The sequence below is a fragment of the Eschrichtius robustus genome, chromosome 6 (assembly GCF_028021215.1).
Source record: "Eschrichtius robustus isolate mEscRob2 chromosome 6, mEscRob2.pri, whole genome shotgun sequence".
In the NCBI taxonomy this organism is placed as follows: domain Eukaryota; kingdom Metazoa; phylum Chordata; class Mammalia; order Artiodactyla; family Eschrichtiidae; genus Eschrichtius; species Eschrichtius robustus.
The window spans coordinates 146,857,488-146,881,267 of NC_090829.1; the positions used below are offsets into that span (position 1 = coordinate 146,857,488).

Sequence of the window (23,780 nt, forward strand, 5' to 3'; positions counted from 1 at the left end):
CACCCTAACTTGCTCCCTTGCACCCTGGCCGACGGCCCCGTAGGGCAGCTGTGCTGTCTGCCTGGCTCCCGGGAGCCCTGCAGGGAGGGGTCTGAGGCCTGGCCTGGGCCTGGGGGCTGTGGGGACGTTGACCCTGCCGAGGCCGGCTCACCCCTCGGGACCACGTCGCCCGGCACGGCCGGCTGGGAAGTGTGGGTGTCCCTGTGCCCCCCTCACACCCGCATCCTCACTGCCCAGCGGTGTCCGCAAATGGACCCTCCCGTCCCACAGTCGGCCAGAGGCCCGAGCACGACTGTCCCTGTTTCTCCCCATTTCACAGACAAGGTGAGTCCAGAACCACTCGGCAGCTGGGCCCCTGCTGTGGGGAGTCACGGCTCAGGGTTTCACACAACAGATTCCGACTTCATCTCCAAAACCTGCAAGAACATTAATGCTGCCGCCCCTGCAGCTAAAACAGCTCAGACCTGGAGAGACCACGTGAGCAGGTAACAGCCTTGCGCGAGGGGCCGAGCCCCCTTGTCTGACCCGGAAGCTGGGTGCCCTGCGCCCAACCCCGAAGCACAGAGAGAAGTGCCCACAGCACGGCCTGGGTGAGACCAGTGGCAAGTAAAACTACCCCCACGGTTAGCTCACAAAAGATTCAGAATGTACGTACGGGGAAAACACTGGAAGAAATCCCACAGCAATCACCGAGAGGTATAATTCCCGAAGGGTTTCTCAAAACTTCTTTACTGTGGTTATACGACTTCGGCATGTCTTTAAACTATAAAACATTTCGGCCGATGTTAGACAAGTAGTGGTAACAGCTCCGGCTCTGGGAAAGATCTTCTAGAATGTTCTCTGGGGCAGGGGTGGGCCTGGCCACATCCGGAGCCCCACCCCTGCAGGGCCCCGGGGTCGGGGGTCTTCACACCTGTCCTCAGAAGCAGGGTCTCACCATCCTCTCTCTGTGTCTCTGTCTCTCTGTCTATGTATGTATCTATGTAAAACAAACGCACGTATAGTTGTTGTGCTGACTGCGTTTTCCCAGAGTAAAAAACGAAATTATCTTTCGTCAATGTGTATTTGACTAAACGGTGAAAAGATATTTCTGTGAAGCCTCGGAAGTCAGACCGAACAATGGATTTGAAATGTTTACACAAACAGCACTGTGATTTGTAGGAACCGGTGAGCGAGAGCGGACAGGCAAACAGGCCGATCAAGCCCACATGAAGATGGGAAACAAAATGCCTCAGGGAAGTTCGTCTCAGGGCTCCCGTCCTTTTCAGACTTCTTCAAGCTGACTTGGCAGGAGAACCGTAGGCAGATAAAAAAGTCCCCACAAACCAGGGAGGTAAATCCTTTCGCCCAGTGGCGTCCGGGGCCCAGAGCAGCTCGGGCTCCAGCTCCGGGGAGCGTGAGCGATTCGCCCGGAGCCGGGAGAGACCCCCGCCCTCCCCGGCTGCTGGGCCCCCGCCCCGGCCCCTCCTCCCGCTCCTCCCTCCACCCCTCCCTCCCTCCCTCCTGGGCTGAAACTCTGGCCGAAGGAGAGCAGAGACAACTCTCTCTCTCTCTCCCTCTCTCCCCGGCCACCGTCGCCAGCCCACCCTGCCCGTGACCCCGCTCCACGGTGACCCGCAGGCCGGCGACATGCGTCTGCCCCGTGTTCTGCTCCCCCTGATGCTGCAGGCCTGCTGGGCCGCCGCGCAGGACGATGCGGCAGTCTCGAGGGCCACCGCCTTCCAAGGTGAGTGGACTTGCCGCGTCTGGGACTCTGGCGTTGGCTGCCGGGCGAGGCCGGCCTGGACCAGGCGTATCAGCCGTGATGCCCCGGTGGGACCCCAGCCCCTTCCCTTGCTGCCCGAGCGCTCAGAGGCTGTGCGGCTGGCGCAGGACCCCGGCAGGGGGAGGCTGAGCCCGCAAGCTCCCTGAGCGCCTGTCCTCGGCCGGTGCTGCCCCCTCTCTGCCTCTCAGCTCCCTTTGATTCCTTGCCGGTGGTCAGTCAAGAAACACGGTTACCTGTTCCCACCCACCCTTTTCTGAAGGTCATGCCCCTGGTAGTTTTAAATTCAACTTGGAAACGCGGTGAGAAACCGGCCTCAGCTGTGGTGAAGGGCGGACTCCTCGCCCTTCCCGGAGGCTCGGAGTCTGAGCTGGTGCAGGGGTGGCCTGGCCGGGGAGGTGGCTGGCGGAGGACTCACCTGGGGAAGGTGGGCTCGGGGCGTGAGCTGCAGGCCCCGCTCCTCCCGTGCCCGGCCCAGACTGCCCCGTGGACCTGTTCTTCGTGCTGGACACCTCCGAGAGCGTGGCCTTGAGGCTGAAGCCCTACGGGGCCCTGGTGGACAAGGTCAAGGCCTTCACCAAGCGCTTCATCGACAACCTGAAGGACAGGTAGGACCTCCGTCCTCTCAGGGGGCGGCCGGCCCGGGGTCGCCCCCGCCGTGGCCCAGCAGGCAGGGCTGAGCCTCAACCTGCTCGGCTGCGTCCCCATCTGAGAAGGGAGGTGTCGGCCGGGCCACTCGAGTCCCCTCCCCAAGTCTGAGTGGTGCAGATGGGCCAGGAAACAGCTGAGTTTGAGATGGAGCAGGCCGGTCAGCCGGGAGGGCGGAGGGGGCGCTGCTGCTGCCTGGGCTCCGGGCCCCAAACTCCGGGGAGGAAGCAGCTCCCCACCTCTGCGGCTGAGCGGGCGTGGGGAGCTGACCGAGGCCCTGTGGGTCCGCCCGGTGTCTGGAGGGGGCGCTCCTCGCCAACCACCTGGACGCTGACCGCTGCCCAAGGGGACGGTCAGAGCCCACAGCCTGGGCCCGAGGTCCCAGGGTCCCCCGTGTCCACTGTCCTGGTCGGAGGGGCCACCAGCCCAGTCCTGGGTTTGGGGTCACCACGCTCCGTCCATCCATGCATCGGCTCACTCACGGGTGGAGCCCCGGGAAAGGGGGTGTGGCCAAGCACAGGACACGCCTGCAGGGGGGCGGGTCAGGGCCACGGGGGTGGGGGAGGGCTCAGCTCAGACCAGGCTCCTCCCCCTCCCTCACCTGCACAGGCCCCTCCCCTCGTCCCACCCTGTCCCTGCTGACCCACTCACCCACTGACCAGCTGACCCAGGCGCCGAGCCTCCCACCCACCAGAAGGGGCCGCAGGGACAGAGGACAGGTCTGCCCAATTCAGGGACTGTGGCACTGAAGCCCCAGGCCTCCCGAAATGCCTGGGTTTATGAGGCCCAGGGAGGGCCCCGGTGTGGATGTGCCTCGGGGAGGGGGCGCCAGGGCAGCCCTGCAGCCCGTCGTCCCGCTCCAGGGGGCTCTGGCCCTGTGCCTCCGTTCTCCCGCCTGGGAACTGGGGGGCTCTTCCTGCTGTCGGCGTTGGTTCTCGGCAGGGGGCCTCTGTCACCCGTCTGCTGATGGACTGGGGGCCTGGCCACCCCCGGAGACCGTCGACTGAGGTGCCCGGGGCAGAAAGAGGAGGCCACTCAGATCCAGGGGTCCCCACCAGTGTCCCTCCCCTGCCACTGTCAACGGCCCCACTGCTGTCCATGGCGGGTCTGCCCCCCACCCCGTGGCCCTGGGGCAGGCTCTCGGCACACGGCTCCTTGTCGGAGGCCCTGGAGAGCAGGGGACACGGTGGTCACTAGCTGGCCCCCCCCGCCCCCGCCCCCGCCCCATGTGGCCCCTGGCGCCAGGACCCAGGGTCTTAGGGCCGCTCGGGAAGCCCAGCCCGGGGCCCACAGGCCCATCCCCCTCGGGGCGAGACGGGACCGGCCGTCTGTCCACCTGTGACGTGGCGGCCGTCCTGCCCTCGGATGGACACAGCAGGGGAGCGGGCCTGGGTCTGGGGAGGGCCGCTCACCTCCGCGAGGCCCGCAGGTACTACCGCTGTGACCGCAACCTGGTGTGGAACGCGGGCGCGCTGCACTACAGCGACGAGGTAGAGATCATCCGCGGGCTCACACGCATGCCCAGCGGCCGTGACGCGCTCAAGAGCAGCGTGGACGCGGTCAGGTACTTCGGCAAAGGCACCTACACGGACTGTGCCATCAAGAAGGGGCTGGAGGAGCTGCTCGTGGGGTGAGTGCCCGCTGCCCACCGGGCTCCCGTCTGCGGCCCCGCGGCCCTCAGAGGCTGCCTCACCTCCCTGGTCACAGCCTGGTCGGCCAAACTCCAGGGCTGCCCGCTGGCAAGCCAGGCTCTGGTGCCCAAGGTCCCCAGGACCAGTCCCAGTGGCCGAGGGGGTCGTGCTGCTGACCACTGCCCAGCCTGCGCCATGGCTGCCGAGGTCGCTCTCCACCCCTCTGTCCTTCCCTCCAGCGGTCCACCGTCTTCTCAACCACTGAAGGCAGAGGGGACCTGAAATGTGATCCCACAGAACTCTTATTTTCTGTTTTAATGTCCTTTCCTATAATCCCACTTATGGCCGGATCAACACAGAGAAACAGGAAACACTGCCTTGGGTCTGGGTCTCCCTCCAGAGTTTCTAGCCCCCTGCCCCTTACCTCCAGTCTAGGGGTCTCAGCTCTGCGGTTCCAATGGATCCCTGGGCTGACAGGGTCAGTGCTGGCCTGAGGGGGCCACGCTGGGTGGTCTCACCTCTCCCGCCCCCTGCAGGGGCTCCCACCTGAAGGAGAACAAGTACCTGATCGTGGTGACCGATGGGCACCCCCTGGAGGGCTACAAGGAGCCCTGCGGGGGCCTGGAAGACGCCGTGAATGAGGCCAAGCACCTGGGCATCAAAGTCTTCTCTGTGGCCATCACGCCCGACCACCTGGTAGGACCCCTGCCGGGCCTACGTTGGGCGGTGGGGGCGGGGGGCGCGGGTACAGGCACAGCCTGAGGGACGGGGGGCTCCAGGGGAGCAGAGGTGGGGAGGGGCCCGGCGCGCCCACCGTCCCCAACGTTCGCCCTCGTTCCGGTCGCATCCACGCCAGGAGCCACGCCTGAGTATCATCGCCACGGACCACACGTACCGGCGCAACTTCACGGCGGCCGACTGGGGGCAGAGCCGTGACGCGGAGGAAGTCATCAGCCAGACCATCGACACCATCACGGACATGATTGTGAGCGCTGCCCCGCCCTCCCCGCCGTGTCCAGGGTGCCGGAGATCCTGTGCCTGGGAATGAAAATTAATTTGACTTTTCTCTTTCACTTTTCAGAAGAACAACGTGGAGCAAGTGGTAAGGCCCCCCTCCCCCCACCCCCACCCCCCGCCCCGCGCCACAGCAACACCGGCGCCCGTTTCTCCACCAGCAGGCTGAGCGCGGGCAGCCGGTGTGGCTGGGCCTGGGCTCTCTGACGTGTCCCCCTGTCCCTTCCTCCGCAGTGCTGTTCCTTCGAGTGCCAGGTGAGTGTGCCCCCCCCGCCCCGCCCCGGGCCACCCCGACTCTGCCGCCTCGCGCTCACCGTTCTCTTGTGTCTTGCAGCCCGCCAGAGGACCTCCCGGGCTGCGGGGGGACCCCGGGTATGAGGTGAGTGGCCGCGTCCTGTCCGTGCTTTCCTCCTTGGGGTGTGGGGGAAAGCCTGGGAGAAATGTCCCTGCAGCCTGGCACCCGGGTGCTAGGGACGCGCTGGACCCCAGGCAGCCGTTCCGAGCGCCCGCCGCCCGCCTGCTGCGCTGAGCATGTGCCCCAGCCGCGGGAGAGAGTCCGGGCACGGTGACCCCGCGCCGATGCGGCGGCCACGGGCTGCCGTGGGGTGGGGCCCGCCGCTCCGGCCTCTGCCCCGTGGGGGAGGGAGTGGCCTTTCTGGAGTCACCACCCCTGTGGCTTCGCTCCTGGAGGTGGGCCCCCCATGGGACGGGCGAACATGGGCCCAAGGCCGGGACTGCTTCGTGGGGAGGTTCTGGAGAACAAAATTAGTTCCCAGTATTCACAACCTGGGAGCTTGCTCGTGGAAGTCCAGATTTCTGGCTTTTCCTAGAAAGTGTCAGGTGCAGGGGCTGTGGAGCCACACGGCTACCTCCCCTGGGGGGCTCCGGCGCCCCATCCACCCCGCCCGCCCCTGGGAGCCCAGCACAGCAGCGAGAACGGGCGGAGAGAAAAGATTCAGGGGTCAGCCCAGCCGGCGCCGGGCAGCCCCAGGGCCCGGTGGGGTGTGTGGGAGGGGACCGTGGACCTGACCACGCAGATCCCAGGATGGGCCACGAGAAAGGTGCCTGAAAGCCACGTGAACACTAGGGACCGGATGGAATAGCTTCTCAGACCTTTTTTGCTAGCAAGTAGAGAGTCCGTCTCACCAGCTTTTTAGAAATAAACGGAATTTGTCCTCTAACCTTGATCTGCTCTGTATTCCAGGGAGAAAGAGGGAAGCCAGGGCTCCCGGGAGAGAAAGGAGACGCCGGAGACCCCGTGAGTGCCGAGCCCCTGACCAAGGGGGATGGGGGCGCTGAGAAGCCCGAGGCCAGGGAATCAGGCTGCGGAAACTTCCAGAAGGATGGCTGGTTTCTGAGCACCATCGCCATGTGGCCTGACCCTCAGAGGACACGGCCCCCGTGGGTGGCGAGGACCAGGGCGCACACGGCATAGCCATCCTTCCAGCACCCCCTGCCCAGGAAGACTCCCCATGCCCCTCAGGCCCCCCCACAGGCCCGCCTGCTCTCAGAAGATGGGGGCAGGGGGCAGGCCCCCCCACAGGCCCACCTGCTCTCAGAAGATGGGGCAGGGGGCAGCCAGCAAAGTCCCAGGGCCTCTGCTTCAGCCACGGCCAGTCTCCCCCTTCCCCGTGGCCCCGGGGGGGCTCTGGACCTCTGCCTCCCTGGAGCTCCGCTGAGAGCCCCCAGGAGGGGGGGTGAGGCCTTCATAGCAGGGCGCTTCTCAGACGCAGGTCAGTGACCAGCCAGCCAGGTCTCTCCAGCTGACCGGGCCTGAGTAGGGTGGAGAGCAAGCGGGCTGGACGGGGGCTGCCCCTGCCCCCAGGGGTGTCTAACGCACCCCTTTCTCTGTTGCAGGGAAGGCCTGGGGACCTCGGACCCGTCGGCTACCAGGGCATGAAGGTGCGTCTCCCCCTGCTCTACCACAGCCTGTCCTGGGGCCTCAGGGCGTCGGGCCTGGGACGCCCCTCACAGCCCCCTTCCCTCCTCTGTTTGCTGTCTAGGGAGAAAAAGGGAGCCGAGGGGAGAAGGTGAGTGACATGAGACTTTGGGGGGCGTCCCTCGGGGCACGGAGCGGCCCCTACTCTGGGCAAGAACGATGCTGCCTGTCCCCGGCGCGGCTGGGCTGCGATGAGCTGGGTGGCGGGGAGGCGCCCTCCTTGGGGACCTCGCCCCACGATGGGGAGACCAAGCCCCTCACCCTTCCTTTCTGTCTCCTCAGGGCTCCAGGGGACCCAAGGGCTACAAGGTGAGTGTGGCCGGAGGGGCGCGGCCGGTGGGGACACTTCCCTGTGTGGGGCGCGGTCTGACCTTGGTCTGACCTTCTTTGGTTTTTGCACTTTGCAGGGCGAGAAGGGGAAGCGTGGCGTGGACGGCGTGGACGGCATGAAGGTCACCCTCAGCTGGGGGAGGGCTGGAAGCGGGGCCCGTGTTTCAGGAAGGGACGGTGGGCAAGGCTGGCCACCCCAGGGAAGGTGGGTGGGTAGGGGTCTCATGGTGTGGCCACCCCTGGGCAACTCTGAGGCAGCATGAAAGGCAGGAGACCTTTCCTGCCAAGCCCCAGGTCCCAGTGGACCCCGAGCCACCTGGCCAAGCTCAGAGCGTCTTCTGCCGGGTGGGGCTTCCTTGGGAAGGGGGTGGATGAGCCAGAGCTGAAAGGCTTGACCACCAAACCCGCCTTCCTCCTTGCAGGGGGAGACGGGGTACCCTGGCCTGTCAGGCTGCAAGGGCTCGCCCGGATTCGATGTAAGTCGCTTTCTCTCACTGACATTTTAAGACTAAGTCCTCAAGAGTGAAAGTTGCCTCAACCCTCCTGCTGACACACTAAGAAGTCACACGGGCCATACCACGTGCAGACCTGCCCTTCTGGCTTGTCACTCACGTGTGTGCAGCCCGGTGGCTGCGGCTTCAGAGTGTGGTCTGACTCTGCGTCCTCTCCCCAGGGCATCCAAGGACCCTCTGGGCCCAAGGGCGACGCGGGTGCCTTCGGACTGAAAGGAGACAAGGTCAGTACCTCGAGCGCGCGGGGGGCCAGGCTGGGCTTTACGACCCACCAAGCACTGAGCAGAAGTTCCTCCTGGAAGCAGGCTCTCGCCCCTAGTCTGGGGACCAGGCCCCGCCGCCCATGGGGGCTGAGGCCTCGCCACTGCCCTTCCCGGGGCCGTCAGGGCTGCGGGTGGGACCCTCCGCCCCGGGGAGTGCTGGTCCCTCAGCCTCGGACACGTCCGGTGCCCATCACGCCACCGCCCCTGCTCGTCCATCCGCGGCCTCTCGGGTCACCTCAGGAACGTCCACGTAGCCCGCAGCCCGCGGGTCAGCCCGGAATCGATCTGCTCGCGGGAAATCTAAACTCAGGAATAAACAGGGTGATGTTGCAGTGGGCGGAGCAGTGAGGCGCGAGGACGTCACGTTTTGGGTCTAATTCAAATCTGTTGCGGGTATTTTTTTCAGCAACAGGAAGTGCTGGGAAAGTTGGAGCAGTAACATGAACTCTGCCCCAAACGCGTCCTAGCAACGCACATGTCCTGGAGTGTGGGCCGAGGTCCCCAGCCTGGCAACAGTGGGCCTCCACTCCTGAGGGCCGGGCTGGCCCCTGTGGTGGGCGGCGTTTGAACCCAGGAGGCGGGTTTTGTGCGGAGATGTGGGTGTCTGGGGAGGGTCCTCTGCGTCTGAGGCGCCTGCAGTCAGTGAGGGACGGCGGCCTGAAGCCTGGGTGAGCAGGGCCAGCGTGGGGTCACTGGCCCCCAGGACGGCTGGGCATGGCCTCCTGAAGGCTGACCCTTGGATCTTTCCAGGGTGAGCCTGGAGCAGACGGGGAGCCTGGGAGGCCAGGGAACACGGGGCCCACCGGAGACGAGGTGAGCACGCACACAGTCCCCCGATACAGCGGGGTGGGCCCCGGCCCTGGGAGGGGCCGCAGGGTCAAGGACAGACAGTCTGCACTGTTGTCCCCAGGGTGAGCCCGGAGAGCCTGGTCCCCTGGGAGAGAAGGGAGAAGCCGGCGACGAGGTAGGAACCCTCCCCCTCCTGCTGCCCGAGCCTCAAGCAGAGTTCCTGACACAAACTAACTCTCGTGTTCATTCCTCTTAATCGCAGGGAAACGCGGGACCAGACGGACCCCCCGGAGAGAGGGTGAGTGGAGGTGCCCTGGGCCTCACCACTTAGTGGCAGACGTGGACGGTGTGACCAGCCCTGGGGTCCCAGGTGGACAGACCCCGGAGAGCGTGCTGGAGCCAGTGGGACCCCAGTCTCTGAAGGACGGGGCGTGAGATGGAGGGACTGCAAGTCCTGGTATCGGCTGGGGCGCCAGGCCCTGTGCCCAGGCCTCGAACCCCCAGCCCGCACCGTCTGGGCTGCAGCCTCACCGCCCTCTGCTTTCTCCACACAGGGCGGCCCTGGGGAAAGTGGACCACGGGGGACCTCAGGCGCGCGGGGCCCGAGAGGAGACCCAGTGAGTGACTGTTCCTAAAGCTGGGACCCCATCCCCTGGGGGCAGAGACCGGGGCCAGGCCGGGGCCAGGCCATCAGAATTACAGGACACGCCCCCGAGGCCCTCTGGCCCCTAGATGTGGGCGACCCACGCGCTCGCCTCCTGTCTCCCAAATATACCCCCCGACACACACTCCTTGTATGGGAAATGCAGCAGCTCATGCCCTTGGGCCCCGCCCAGACCTCCAAGCTGCATAGCCCCGGGTCAGCTCCAGGGCCTGGGAGGCAAGGTGAGCTGGTGCGGCTTCTCCGCTCACCACGGATGACCAGGGAGCAGCCGCCTGAAAAGTCACCCAGACACGCCGTGTAAGCATGTTCTCTGCAGCGCGGGTACCACCTTCACGCCGGCTGGCCCGGTGTCTGGCTCCACAGGGCTTCCCCGAGCTGCGATTATTCTTTAGCTTGGCCTTTACTTAGCTGCCCAACTTCACACTTCCGCAGCTGACTCAGCTAGCCCCTCCCGCCGCACATCTGGGCTCTTCCCCCAGAACTCCGTAAACATTTTGCAGACGGAGCCTGCATTCTTCCGGGGACAGTTTTCCTTTGTTACAACTTCAAGAGCAGGAATGTTGGAAATGGCTCAGTGGCTGCCGTTCCCTCACCTCCAAGGCCCAGCGGCTTCACCGTCAGGGGCCACGCTGGGCTTTCTCTGCCACGCGGTTAAGCGGGAAAGGCTGGCGGGACCCAGAGCGTGGGCACCGAGTCAGACTCTGCCCAGTTGGAGGGGGGAGCAGGCCTCACCCTATGGCTCTGGGGTTAGGAGGCAAGGGTGCTGAGCCCCAAGCCTCAGAGGCGGCTGGCCCTCTACCTGCTGGCGGCGCAGGCAACGCCGCTCCCCGTCCGCAAGAACGGGACACTTCTCCAGGCTGTGCTCTCCCCCTGGGGTGACACTCGGCCGTAGGGGCAAATGCTTCTCCTCCAGATGCGTGTCTAAGGCGTCCCGATGGGGAGAGTGAGCTTAGCCAAGGCCAAGGTCAGGGGGAGAGAGGTTTGTCTTTCTGACCCCGCCCCACCCGGGTCCCCCCAGAACCCCACGCCCCGCCCCGGGCAGAGGGTGGGGAAGGACAGCAAAGCAGGGACAATGTAGCTTTGACCCCCTCTCCGAGCCCAGTCCTTCAGGTCAGGAAACAGGACTGAAGGCCAGGCTGTGCCTCCAGGAAGTGCCCTGGACAAACGGCGGGGGAGGTACGGCCAGCCCGACACAGCTCTGGGCCCCGAGGCCGGGTGGACAATGAGATGCCTCCCGGCCTCGGGGGGGCTGCTGGCCCCTTGTCGTGGCCCCTTGAAAACACAAGTCACCTGATGGCCAGGCACGTGGCCACGTTGTGGGAAACACGTGGGCAAGCGTGAAAAGGAAGGACGAGGCCGGCCCACAGCAGACAGCGGCCCTTCCTGGCTGTGTGGGAGCTGCCGGGCCCCCGGCCTCGCCTGGTGGCCACCCGGGGCGGCTGCCCTCTTCCATCTCCACCTCAGCAGCTTTTCCTCTCCAGGGCGAAGCTGGACCCCAAGGTGACCAGGGACGGGAAGGCCCCGTTGGCGTCCCCGGAGACCCGGTAGGAAGCCCGGCTGCTGGGGGGCAGGGGGGGAGCTGCTGCCAGTTTGGATCAGCTCACAGATTTAGGGGGAGGTCTCTTTTCTCTTCCGACCTGGGGTGCTTCCTGCAGGGGCATGGCCTGGAGACCTTGGGATGTCTGGGGTCGGGTGGGGGGCCAGGGTGGCCGGTGCAGATTGGTGAGCTGGGCCCAGGGGAGCCCTGTCTCAGGGTGGGCGCCTGCCAGGACGCAGCCCTGAGTGCGCAGAGCCCCATGCTGCCCCCAGCTCTGCCCTCAGAGTGAGGAGGGGTGCCCTGGCTCGGCTGGTGCTGGGGGAGGGCAGTGGGCTTGGAGGCCGGGCTGGGGCATGCAGGGGCAGGGCAGGCAGCAGCAGGGGCATGCTGGAGTCGGGGGACCCTGGGGACCCCCTGGCCTGGCGGAGTGGGGTCACGGGGGACTCAGCCCAGACAGAGGCACCCCACATTGGAGACAGGGTGTGTGAGCCTCTCTCAGTGTTTGGAGCCCAGAGGTGAGATCCTGGCTGGAAATTGATTTGGGAGTGTCGGTGCACAGAAGGTTCTAGAATTCCTGGATGTGACCTTCTAGAGGCCATGCTGGGGATGAGGAGGAGAGTGGAGGCCTGAGGAAGCAGCGGGCTGGGTGGAAGGCGGGGGCGGGGAACAGGCAGGAGGCTGTGAGCGGCTGGGGGTGGGGCACAGGTGAGACCACCCTCCCCAGGGGGCATCATGCCCACCGCTGCTCTCAGCCCATCTTCTCCAGACCCCGGCCCGGCCCGGGGCCAGCCCGGGGGTCCACGAGTGGAGGGCGGGGACAGGATGCACGCAGAGGCGAGGCAGTTTGGGATGCAGCCGCACTGGGCGGGCCTCGGGCAGAGGGACACCGCTGGTGGCCAGTGCATCCTGGCAGAGGTCAGCAGGGCCTGCTCGAGCTCCAGACGGCCCTGGGGGAGCACAGGAAGGGGGGCGCACAGCCTGGTGCCGCCCTTGTTATGGGGGTGCCGGCCATCCAGTGGGGAGACAGACCACACATAGTGAACACGTAGCAAGCAGACCTATGTGCGTGCTGAGGACGCCTGGCTGCAGAGGTAGGTCCCGCAAGGCCCTCGACCCCGCCCGCTGCCTCCCGTGGGGTGAGGGCTGCCCCAGGGTCCACGAGCCCCTGGGGGGCCCTGCAATTCGGGGTGCTGCCGGGCTGGGCATCGGCCGGCTCTGCCGCTGGCCTGCGATGCGGCCTCTTCCTTGGCGCCCTCGGAAGGGTCTGCTTCCTGCCCCTTCTCGCCCCGTTGACTGTAAGGAGATTGTCTGCAGTATTTTGCTTTACAGAAAAATACTGTAGGAGTCCCCTGGTGGCCTAGCGTTTAGGATGCCAGGCTTTCACTGTCGTGGTCCAGGTTCAATCCCTGGTCGGGGAAATAAGACCCCGCAAGCTGCACGGCAGGACCGAAAAAAAAAGAAAAATACTGTAATAAATATCAACATCCATCTGCCGTTCAGTCAGCTTATCTGTCCATCCGTCCATTCATCCATCCATCTCTATGCATCCATCCATCCATCATCTATGTACATATGTGCGCATCTATCTATCCATCCACCCACCTGTCATCTGTCTGTTCATCTATCACATATCTATGGATGGATGTATCCATCCGTCCATCCATCCATCTTACCCACCCAGCCGTTCATCCATCCATCCATCCTGAAGAACTTCCAAGGCTATGTCCAGAATGTAAGTTCTTAGCAGCAAAATTTCTTAGCCCCAGTGGTGTGTGTGTGAGTTGATATTTGCCAAATAATCCTACCTACTTCTCTATCTGGCCCCCACTCACACTCCCCCAAGAGTGTGAAATAGGACGGCTCCCACACTTTGCCAAGATGAGCTATGATCAGACTCCTGATGTGAGCTTTTTCTCCCCTCTTGCTTTGACTGTTCGTGGGTTTACGGGCCAAGCGCGGTCTCTGCCAGGCTGTTGAGGCAGCTGTTCATTTCCCACCGGCATCTGTGTTTCCCACGTTGATGGCGTGGGGCTCCATCCACGGGGCAGACATTTTGTCAGTTGTCATCTGCGTCCTGACCTTGTCTGTGGTACCTTGTGGTGAAGGATGTCCTGCTCGTTTACAAAGATTTGCAAATGCCCTCACCCCTTTTAGTGTATTTTTTGCTTACGTCTTTGATTTGTCTGGAGTATAGACTGTGGGGCTGGAAGAGAGATGAGCTTGGCCTGCTTGACTTTTTCGGAGAACGGCCAGCCCGTTGTCGCAACACACATGACTGCAGTCTTTCCTGCTGATTAAAATGCACTTCCATCATGTTTAAACCCCCTCACCTACGTGTGCCCTTTCTGGTCTGGCTGTCGCACACCCCTCCTCTTTCCATTTCCACCCAGTTCCCACGACTGTAGCTCATGTGGCCTCAGGCCGGGCTGGGGTGGCTTCCTGGGCCCCTGCCTGGGCCCCTGACTTTCCTGGACAGGAAGCAAGGAGCAGTAGCTGCTCCTGGCCGGTGCTGCCGGGACAAGCTGCCCGGGTGACCCGCGTCTTCCCTGTGGCACCTTCAGGAAGTCATTCAAGACTCTAAAGGCACGAAACTCTAAAAGCAGGAACCGACACTGGGGTTCACGGGAGCATCCCAGCAGCATTAGTTTTCAGAGCCATGACAGTCACCGCAAAGAAAAGGAAACGACCAAGAGTGTGGGGAGAGAGGGAGCCCCCACCCCAGGCGGTGGGGACCCTGGGCGCTGCCGGGGGCGGCTGCCCCCTTTGGGAGGGGGTCCTGTGTCCCCCCAGCCTGTAAGCGACCGGAGACGGTCCCCTCCTGACCCGTGGCTCCCGGCCAAGGAGGCGCTTGGTCACCTGGACATTCGACTTCCGGGCCTCCAGGCTCTGGCTTCTGTGCCCCGCGCTCCCAACCCCATCACGGACCCACGACCGACTCCAGGCCCAGCAGGAGGCCGGCTCCGACCCCAGGGTCCATGCAGAGAGTTCTGGGAAATATGTTTCCCCAAATCCCAGGAAAAGGCAGTGGAGAAACAGAGGACAGGGTCCCGTCGTCCCGTGGCGGGCCCAGCCGTCAGGCCTCGCCCGTCCCACGTCCCACCGCGGTGGGCGCCCCCTCCCACCCGCGAGGGTGCCAGCTGCCCGCAGGGACTCCGCCCGAGTTTGGTCTTTCTGTGTCTTAGACAGGCCCTTGAGTCCCAGTTTCCCAGGAGGTGCCACCCGGGGCCAGGAGGTGCCGCTCTTCTTGCCCCGAGGCAGGTCTCGGGGCCCCAGGCTGACCCCCTGAGCCCCCGTGTCCCCGTGGCCAGCGTGCAGGGAGTGTGATGCTGGCGCTGGCCGAGGCGCACAACCGCGCCAGCCCCCGAGCCGTGGCCACGGCCGGACCCCTGCCCGGTGCGGGGCGGCAGCGCTGTAGCAGCCTCCTGGCCGGATAACGGGCGTCGTGCACATTTGTGATGGGAGGGCAGCCAGGAGAGAACCCATGAGAAGTGCCGCCTCATGACGGGGCCCAGGGGATGGGCCTCTGAGTCCAGGGTCCTGTTGGTGGGGCCCAGAGGGGCAGGCGGGCCAGCAGCCCTGAGTGACACACGCTTGCCCTCCTCGCTGGGGCCTGGCTGGGGGCGTCTGCGCAGTGCTCAGGGGACCGAGAGCCTGGACCCGGGAATGCAGGGGTCACCTCCAGAGAGGGACGGGGATGGAGCAGCCAGCAAGTGCGGGGTCTGGGGCCTGGGGGGCTGCTCTGGGGCAGAGGGAGACCGATGGCCGTGTCCTCTCTCTGCAGGGTGAGGCTGGCCCCACTGGACCGAAAGGATACCGTGGCGACGAGGGGCCCCCAGGGACCGAGGTGAGGAGCCCTCCCCTCCCCCCATCCTAGGAGGGGCCAGCCCTGGACCCAGACCCCATCCCGTACCCAGCGCTTCCTTAGGAGATCCCCCCAGGCTCCTTACCTGTTAAAAATGTTTCATTTCACCTCACAGTATATGTGACTCTTAGGACATTTAGAAAATGAAGAAAACTACAAAAAGAAATCTAAAACACCCACCCAGAGATAAACAACATGAACAGTTTGGCTTATTTCTTTCCAAATTTCTTTTTTCTTTCTTTGCATACTGTGCCTTATAAATTTGACTTGGTAAGGTTTTTTGGTTGTTTTTCTCATCATGAGCTCAAACCTTAACGATTTTTCACCACGTTGTTGACGTGCTCCCGTTGGCCACGCCTGTAGCTGTATCTGCTGGTTCCTCCACCCCCGCCGGATGGGCTCTCGGGTTTGAATTTCCTGCAGTGACCCCGTGCGTTTCTGTCCCTGTTCTGGTCACCTCGTCCTCGGGTCACTCCCTGGGTGGACCACTGGGCAGTGCCTCTAAGGCCTGAAGGTTACACGGCCCCCCAGGATTATTGGTTTAAAAACCCTTCTTTTAGCCATTTCTGTGCTGCGTGAAGACATGTTATTTTATTTAATTGTCCCTCTTTCCTCCAAGAGGCCTTGCGCCTCTGAGCCTGTGTGGCTCGCTGCCTGGTGTCCACTTCACTTTCCCCTCCTTAGGGCCCCGGAGGAGCCTCAGGGCCCCCAGGACTCCCCGGAGACCCCGGGCTGATGGGCGAAAGGGTGAGTGACGCAGGGCACAGGGCACAGCCCTGGTAGGGGGGCTGCCTGGGACCCCGGAGTCCAGAAGCGGCCGGCCTGGGCGAGGCCCACAGTGACCGGACGCGGTCTGCTCTCCCAGGGTGAAGACGGCCCCCCCGGAAACGGCACCGAGGGCTTCCCCGGCTTCCCTGTGAGTGCCCCCCGACACCCCCTTTGGCCAGTCGGGCACACAGGGGCTCCGTGGCTGGGATTGCCCCTCGTGGCCCCCCCGCCATGTCAGAGCCTGGCGTGACTGTCCTGCCTTCCCTGCAGGGCTATCCGGGCAGCAGGGGTCCTCCCGGGATAAATGTGAGTACACGCCCGTCCGCTCTGTCGGCCCCTGGAGCACACGTGCACGCTCAAGCACATCGCTCCCACACCTGAGCAAACACACACGAGTGCAGAGGCACACACACGTGCAAACACTCACACACGTGCAGACGCACTGCCCCCGCAGCCCAGCTGTCGCCAAGGCCCCCCCGCCTGCCTCTCTGTCTCTGGGAGCCCCGCCCGGGGCTGGGCGGGGTGCCCCTGCTGACTGACACTCCCCCCAGAGCCCTGCCCTCCCCAGGGGCCCAGGGCCGCAGCACCCACCCCAGACCCTGGGCCCTGCTCCCCCTGACCACGTTCTCCCCTGCAGGGCACCAAAGGCTACCCTGGCCTCAAGGGAGACGAGGGAGAAGCCGGGGACCCCGGAGAGGACGTGAGTGCAGAGCCCACCGCATGCTGTGACATCCCGGGTCAGCCTCGGCCTCAAGGGCCCAGACCCGGAGGGCTGTGGTGGCTCCGAGGGCAGCTGGGCGCCCGGGGTCGAGGGTGCGGTGGGCAGACTCGCAGCAGGGGGTCCAGGGGCTCCGGCCACGTGTGGCCGTGCCTGCAACACCGCGCTGTCCTTCCAGAACAATGACATTTCTCCCCGAGGCGCCAAAGGAGCAAAGGGCTACCGAGGCCCCGAAGGCCCCCAGGTGCGTCGGCGGGCGCGGGCAGGTGCCCCACCCGGAGGCTGCAGAGGCTGGGGGTGGGGGGGGGGGCGGGAACCTGGGAGCCAGGCTCTGGGGAAGGGCTCGGGGGGCGGGGCTTCGGCAGGCAGGATGAGGGGGAACGGGCAGTTTCGGGGTGGGGGGCTGAGCAGGCAGGGGTGGGCAGAGAAGGGGAGGGTGGGTCTCCAGGTGAGGCGTGATGGGCACGGCAGGGCCCAGGGCGGTGCCTGGGTGAGGCTGGGCACCCTGCCCCTCGAGGTGGCGCCATTAGACCCACAGGGACACTCTGCCCCGGGCAGTGAGCACCCACAGACCACCAGGAAAGGGCACATTAGACAGTTGTCGCCCCCCGGACGGCGGTAGCAGGTCCCCCAGCCCTTAACGTGCAGAAGCCTCAGCTGCCCCTAGTGTTCTGGGGGCCCTAAATGGAGGTGGGGTCAGCCGAGTGCTCCCGTCAGACCTGCAGCCCAGGAATCGGACAGGGCCCCAGCGTCCACCCTCTCCTGTCCTTTCTCTGACAGGGACACCCAGGACACATGGGACCACCAGGGCCAGACGTAAGTGGGGTGTCTGTGAACATCCTTGGGGGCCAACCACTCTGGCCCAGGATCCTGTGAGGGTGGGGAGCCGTGACAGCAGCAGGGAGCCATGATGGCCACGGGGGGGGACACGTGATGGCCACAGGGGGGCACATGGTGGCCATGGGGGTGTGATGGCCACAGGAGACATGTGATCGCCATAGGGGCACATGATGGCCATGGGAGGGCATGCGATGGCCACTGGGGGGACACATGGTGGCCATAGGGGAACATATGAAGCCGGGGGGGGGCACATGATGGCCACAGGGTGGACATCTTATGGCCACGGGGAGACATGTCTTTGCCCCCACAGGAACATGTGATGGCCACGGTGGGGGACACGTGGCCACATGTCAGGGACCACATCAGGTGCTCATGCCCTGCAGGCAGGGGCCTCACAGGCAGAGCAGGGCACACCATGGGAAGGGAGACACCCTGCCCAGCCCAGCCCCTCTGTGGTCCCAGCTGTGGTCCTGGGGATGGGGACCTGGACGGCTGGCCTCACCCCCAGAGCCTGGGGCAGCCCTGGAGGGGTCACAGGAGGGCCTGTTCTGTCTCATGGGAGTGTCTCACCCCCTCCCCAGGAATGCGAGATTCTGGACATCATCATGAAAATGTGCTGTGAGTATCTCCACCTTTGAGTAACTGTCCGAATTAGAAGGAACGTCCTGCCATGGTGCTGGCCGGGGTGAGGCAGGCAGGAGGGCAGGCGCGTACCCACCCACGAGAAGGTCCTGGCGGAGCGGGCAGGGCTGGCTGGAGGGTTTAGGCTAAACTGCCACGTAACTTCCTCTTTCTCCTCTTCCCAGCTTGCTGTGGTGAGTGTCACTCTTCGCCTGGTGTTTTTAGCTTTCGAGGGGACTGACCCCGTGGGTGGTGGAGCCCCTCCCCCACACTCCCACAGCCCTGGGGTGCCGGCCCAACTCGTCCTCTCCCCGGTCACTCACACAACCAGGCACGGGGGGACGGGAGTTCTCCCCAGTGCCCCCAGGTCCTCGGGGCCCTGCCCCTCGGGGCGGCCCTGCTCTGGAAGGGGTCCCGGGAGGGGCCCCGAGGCTGAGCCCGCCGCCGCCCACAGAGTGCAAGTGCGGCCCCATCGACATCCTCTTCGTGCTGGACAGCTCCGAGAGCATCGGCCTGCAGAACTTCGAGATCTCCAAGGACTTCATCGTCAAGGTCATCGACCGGCTGAGCAGGGACGAGCTGGTCAAGGTGAGGTGCCCACCCTGGCCTCGCTCGAGGACGGAGCTTCCCAGGAGGGGTCCGTCCTGACACCAGAGTGGAAGGGCCGGGTGCTGGGGGCCGTGGGACGGACGCTCTGTTTCTCGAAAGCCGAAGAGCCCCCAGCCCACCAGAGCATGAGAGTCACCCCGGGGGCCCGGAGGCCTGGGGGCTGGTCCGGCCTGGGACAGGTGGTGGGTGGGAGGGTGGCCCAGGAGGGGCGTGGGTGCCTCGGGGGCCCCTGGTGGGGGCCGCTCGTGACCGCGGCTTCTGTCCCCGTGCAGTTTGAGCCTGGGCAGTCGCACGCGGGCGTGGTGCAGTACAGCCACAACCAGATGCAGGAGCACGTGGACCTGAGGGACCCCAACATCAGAAACGCCCAGGACCTCAAGGAGTGAGTGCGGCTGCTCGGAGCCGGCCCACGCATGGTCCCCAGCGGCCCGCCCAGCCCTGCCCCGGCCCCCTGCCCCGTGCCCTGCCCCCAGCCCTGCCCCCATGCCCCTGACCCCCTGACCCCCCCTGAGGGCGGCGCCGTGGCCCCACAGAGCCATCAAGAAGCTGCAGTGGATGGGCGGAGGCACCTTCACAGGCGAGGCCCTGCAGTACACCCGCAGGCGGCTGCTGCCACCCACCCAGAACAACCGCATCGCCCTGGTCATCACGGACGGCCGCTCAGACACCCAGAGGGACACCATCCCACTCAGCGTGCTCTGCGGCCCTGACATCCAGGTGGGGCGGCCTCCGTGTCTGCGCTGCCGCCCTTGCGCCCTGGGGCTCGGGGGACGGTCCCCACCGGGGCCACACCAACACTGTCCCTCCCCCCAGGTGGTCTCCGTGGGCATCAAGGATGTGTTTGGCTTAGCCGCGGGCTCCGACCAACTCAACGTCATCTCCTGCCAAGGCCTGGCGCCCCAGGGACGGCCGGGCATCTCGCTGGTCAAGGAGAACTACGCGGAGCTGCTGGACGACGGCTTCCTGAAGAACATCACCGCCCAGATCTGCATAGGTGGGTGCGGGCAGGGCCCCCCTCCGCCCAGACGTGGTCCTGCTCTCCTCTCACTGCGACCTCCGGCCACGGGAGCCACACACCCACGGCCAGCAGCACGCTTGCCGCTCCCCACCAGCCGCTTCCCACTCTTACCCGAGGAGGCCATGGCCTGGCTCCTTCGGGCCCCAGCGTCCACACAGGCGCTCCCCCAAGTGTGGGCTGCACCGTATCTCCCGCCCTTTGTCCTGGGGCCATGGGCACACGTGTGTGCTGGGGTCTGAGGCTCGGTGCACCCACAGGTGCAGGCCGTGCTTGGCCTTGGTGCCTGAGACCCCTCAGAGGTGCCCACCTAAGAACATACTTGCCATGTCCATCCGGGCCTGGCCCAGGGTCAGAGCTGAGTCCACGGTGCAGACAGCTGGTCGGCAGCCAGAGAGAGCTGCGGGGTCCGACTCGGGGCCCTAGCCCTCCCAGTGGGCACGTACTCAGCCTTGTCCAGGGACAGCGTGGCCCGGGGTCTGAGCTGCGGACCACCCTTCCTCTTCTCTGAGCCTTGGTTTCCCCATTCTGGGAAGGGGGGGGTGCCTCACTGGGCTGGTGCCTGGGGGACCGTTCTGTCCCGCAAAGGCCCCCTCTTGAATAAAGGACACCCCTCCTGGTGGGTGGAGGGGGGCCAGCCGTTCAGGAGCATCAGCTGTGCTTCCGTGGAGATGCCAGGTGTCCTCTTGTTGGGGCGTTACAGGTGGAACAGCGGTCTCTGAGATCGCTGCATCCATGCTGTGTGGTTCTCTCTTTTACAGACAAGAAATGTCCAGATTACACCTGCCCAAGTGAGTGCCGGGGGAGGGGGAGGGGCTCTCGGGGGGGCACCGGGCGAGGAGGGTCCGGAGGCCACAGGGTGGGTGGGGCCAGGCTCCCCAGGGCCTCGGTGTGTGCTCACGGCCGCCCCTACCCACAGTCACCTTCTCCTCCCCGACCGACATCACCATCCTGCTGGACGGCTCGGCCAGCGTGGGCAGTCACAACTTCGACACCTCCAAGCGCTTCGCCAAGCGGCTGGCCGAGCGCTTCCTGACGGCGGGCCAGACGGACCCGGGCCAGGAGGTGCGCGTAGCGGTGGTGCAGTACAGCGGCACCGGGCAGCAGCGGCCGGAGCGCACGGCACTGCAGTTCCTGCAGAACTACACCGTGCTGGCCGGCGCCCTGGACACCATGGACTTCTTCAATGATGCCACCGACGTCACCGACGCCCTGGGCTACGTGACCCGCTTCTACCGCGAGGCCTCGTCCGGCGCCGCCAAGAAGAGGCTGCTGCTCTTCTCGGACGGCAACTCGCAGGGCGCCACGGCGGCCACCATCGAGAAGGCCGTGCAGGAGGCCCAGCGCGCAGGCATCGAGATCTTCATGGTGGTGGTGGGCCCCCAGGTGAACGAGCCCCACGTGCGCGTCCTGGTCACCGGCAAGGCGGCCGAGTACGACGTGGCCTTCGGTGAGCGCCACCTGTTCCGCGTGCCCAGCTACCAGGCGCTGCTGCGTGGCGTCTTCTACCAGACGGTGTCCAGGAAGGTGGCGCTGGGCTAGCAGCCGGGCCACCGCCACTGAGACGGAAAGTGAGAAGGGGACCCGGAGGTTCCTGACCCACCGATTAGCTAGGTTTTTTTAAAGGAAAAGCTTGAAAAGCCGTGATTCAGTGCTCTGTGTTTTGCCAGCCCCTCTGAGCGGGGTGTGGCCACCCCTGACCCTGGGCTCTGCCGGCCCCCTCCCGCCGCCCACCTGAACCCGCACCTGAACCGTCCCGCCTCGTGCTGCCCGTCAGGGTCCCCTAATCCCGAGTCAGAACCCCTAAGCCTGGTTTCTCTTTCCTTTCTGGGGTCAGCTGTCACCGCCTCCCCTGCCCCACTCCCTCGTCGCTTGACTTCCCCGCCGCGAGTCCTCCAGCATCCTTCACGAAACGCTCACGCCTGAAGTCAGGTCTCCCGGGAGCTCGCACGCGACGGTGAGCCTGAGCCCCGGTGAGCCGACACCTCTTCCCGAGGCTCCTGTCACTCACACCGACCGGCAGAAAGCGTGACTCCTCAGCCCTGTGTCCCGAAAACCCCAGAGCAAAGGTGCTGTCCTGCCCCCATCCCCCCACCCAGGATGCAGAGGCCTCACCCGCCACCAGGGGCAAAGTGATGCGTTTCATCAAACAAGCCAAAGCTCTTTTTCCTCAAGGAAGTGATTGGTTCTACATTTTAGTGAAGGCCTTCCTGGTACTTTAGTTTTACTTTTACTCCTTCCTGTGTTTTTTCTCAACGGTGTCCATGTCAGCGACTTTTCCAAATAAAGGCTTTCACTCTCCTTTCCGCGGTCATCTGTCTGGGGAGTTAAACCCACTCGGCGTTTGCACTTTGCACCAACAGGACTCAGAGGTGCTTGGGGCGCCCCACTCAGAGTCAGTAGAGGTGCCTCCCCCCTCTTCCAGGTCTGGGGCAGGAGCCGGGAGGGGCGCTGACACCCTGGGCTGCAGAATCAGAAGCGGATTCGGGGGGGAGGGCAGCTGGAAGAGCCAGTCGGATCCGACTAGATAAACCCCCAAAAGGGCCAGCGTCCCGGCACCAAACACCAGCTCTGGCCTTCTGGAGGGGCTGGCAGATTTGGGCCTGGATTCAGAGCAGTGAGAGGGCCTCCCCCAGGAAGGGTGGGGGGCTGGGGGGGCGTGGGAGGGGCTGCAGCTGAAGAAGGAGGGCAGGAGTCCGATGCCCTTTGGAGAGGCGGGTGGGGCCTCCGCGCGGGCCTAGTCGGGGGCAGCTGGCTAGTGTCCTTGGGTGCCTTGGGGCGACGGCACCCCACCCCGACCCCTCACGCAACGGGGCCATGAGAGCCGAGCGCCGGGCCGCGGGGGCCGCGTGACTCTGGGGGCAGCAGCACCCGTGTAGAGGGAGGGGTCAGGAGTCTCCCTAGGGGCTCAGCCCCTGCCTGATGTCACACTCGTCCCCATGGGAACCCGACAGCTGCTGGCGGTAAGTGTCCACTGCCCCGCTGGCACCAGAAGGAGCCCCGGGCTGAGGGGTGACCCCCTCAGCGGCGTGACCCCCTCAGGGGCGTGACCTTGAGCCAGTCACCTTCACCTCAGTGTCCTCAGCCGCAAATTGGGCTCGTAACAGGGACGCACCCACCCGAGTCCTCACCCCCTCACATCACACGCTTCCCCATTTGGGGCCAAGGCAGCTCGAGCCCCCGGACATGGCCGCGGCGGGGAGGCCGAGGGCTGGCAGGAAAGGGCGGCTTTAGGGGAGCAAGCCTGGTCAGGGAGGGGGCGCCGGGGCTCCAGGAGCCTCTGCAGGACCCCCGCAGCCCACACCAGGCTCAGGCTCCCTCCTGGGGACCCCGGGTCTGCACCCAGGTCAGGGGACAGAGGCATGGGTCTGGGGGCTCCCCCCACTCGCAGGCCTCCCCACCCCGCCTGGAGGTGGTCACCCCAGGGACCTCTTCCTGAAGGACAGTGAGAAATCAGAAACTTCCCCTTTCCGAGGGCCGCGCCTTTAATCCGTGAATCACCTCTCTAGCTGAAGTCCCTGGCTGGGACCCGGGTCGAGCGCCTCTCCTCGCCTCCACGGCCAGATAAGGACAAGGATCCGCCTTCATTCTGTTAAAGCTACCGTGAGGGGAACCTCCGGCCCAGCACGCCCACGTCCCTTCCAAGTCTGTAAAGGAAATGTTCTAGACCACCGCGTGAAGCCCCGCAAACCAGTGCAAAGCCAGTTGCCCCGCTCCTGTCGGTGGGTCAGGATCCCGCTCCTTCCTGGGCCCTGTGGCTCCGACACCCCCTCGACTCCCTTCTGTGCACAGTGGGGCTACAGGGCACCGGGTCGGCCGGGGGTGCGGAACACCCTCAGGGGGCCGGCCGCCCCCTATTTGTCCTGACCACACTGCCAGGGCCAGCACCGGCCTCTCTCCTGGCTCCTCCTCCCGGGGAGCCTGGGCCTTGTAGCGGGATCCCAGGGGCGCCCGGAGGCCCCCTGCCAGCTGCCCGGGACCCGTCGGCAGGCACGGAGCCGACAGGGCGCACGCAGCCCATCTCCGGGATCCCTTTATTCTGACCCAGCCCCGCAATCCATCCGAGTGTGGGTTCAGAGGCCCGGATGTGTGTGAAATCGACCTCGGGGCTGCGGCCTCCACGGGGTCCTGCCCGGACGGCAGAAGGGCTTCGGCCTCACCTGCCTCGGTTTGTGTTTTGTGACTCTTTTTTGGTCGTCCTTTCACTTTCAAACTCCAGACACGCTGTCCTGGTGTGCGTTCTGAACGTGGCCTTCGT

General features: G+C 65.1%; 1 protein-coding gene across 1 annotated transcript; it reads left to right on the forward strand.

Annotated features, from left to right (window-relative positions):
• The first annotated feature begins 1,490 nt into the window (after positions 1 to 1,490).
• Positions 1,491 to 21,823, forward strand: COL6A1 (collagen type VI alpha 1 chain). The gene is made up of 35 exons (XM_068547225.1): positions 1,491 to 1,726; positions 2,241 to 2,370; positions 3,840 to 4,040; positions 4,578 to 4,737; positions 4,898 to 5,026; positions 5,123 to 5,143; positions 5,290 to 5,310; positions 5,390 to 5,434; positions 6,260 to 6,313; positions 6,913 to 6,957; positions 7,059 to 7,085; positions 7,277 to 7,303; positions 7,402 to 7,446; positions 7,747 to 7,800; positions 7,998 to 8,060; positions 8,850 to 8,912; positions 9,010 to 9,063; positions 9,151 to 9,186; positions 9,443 to 9,505; positions 11,034 to 11,096; positions 14,871 to 14,933; positions 15,636 to 15,698; positions 15,817 to 15,867; positions 15,990 to 16,025; positions 16,357 to 16,419; positions 16,616 to 16,681; positions 17,218 to 17,253; positions 17,859 to 17,895; positions 18,084 to 18,092; positions 18,353 to 18,486; positions 18,780 to 18,889; positions 19,041 to 19,224; positions 19,321 to 19,501; positions 20,284 to 20,313; positions 20,442 to 21,823. The coding sequence occupies exons 1-35, from the start codon at positions 1,630 to 1,632 to the stop codon at positions 21,062 to 21,064; spliced, it is 3,084 nt and encodes a 1,027-aa protein (XP_068403326.1). The 5' UTR covers positions 1,491 to 1,629; the 3' UTR covers positions 21,065 to 21,823.
• Positions 21,824 to 23,780: the final 1,957 nt, after the last annotated feature.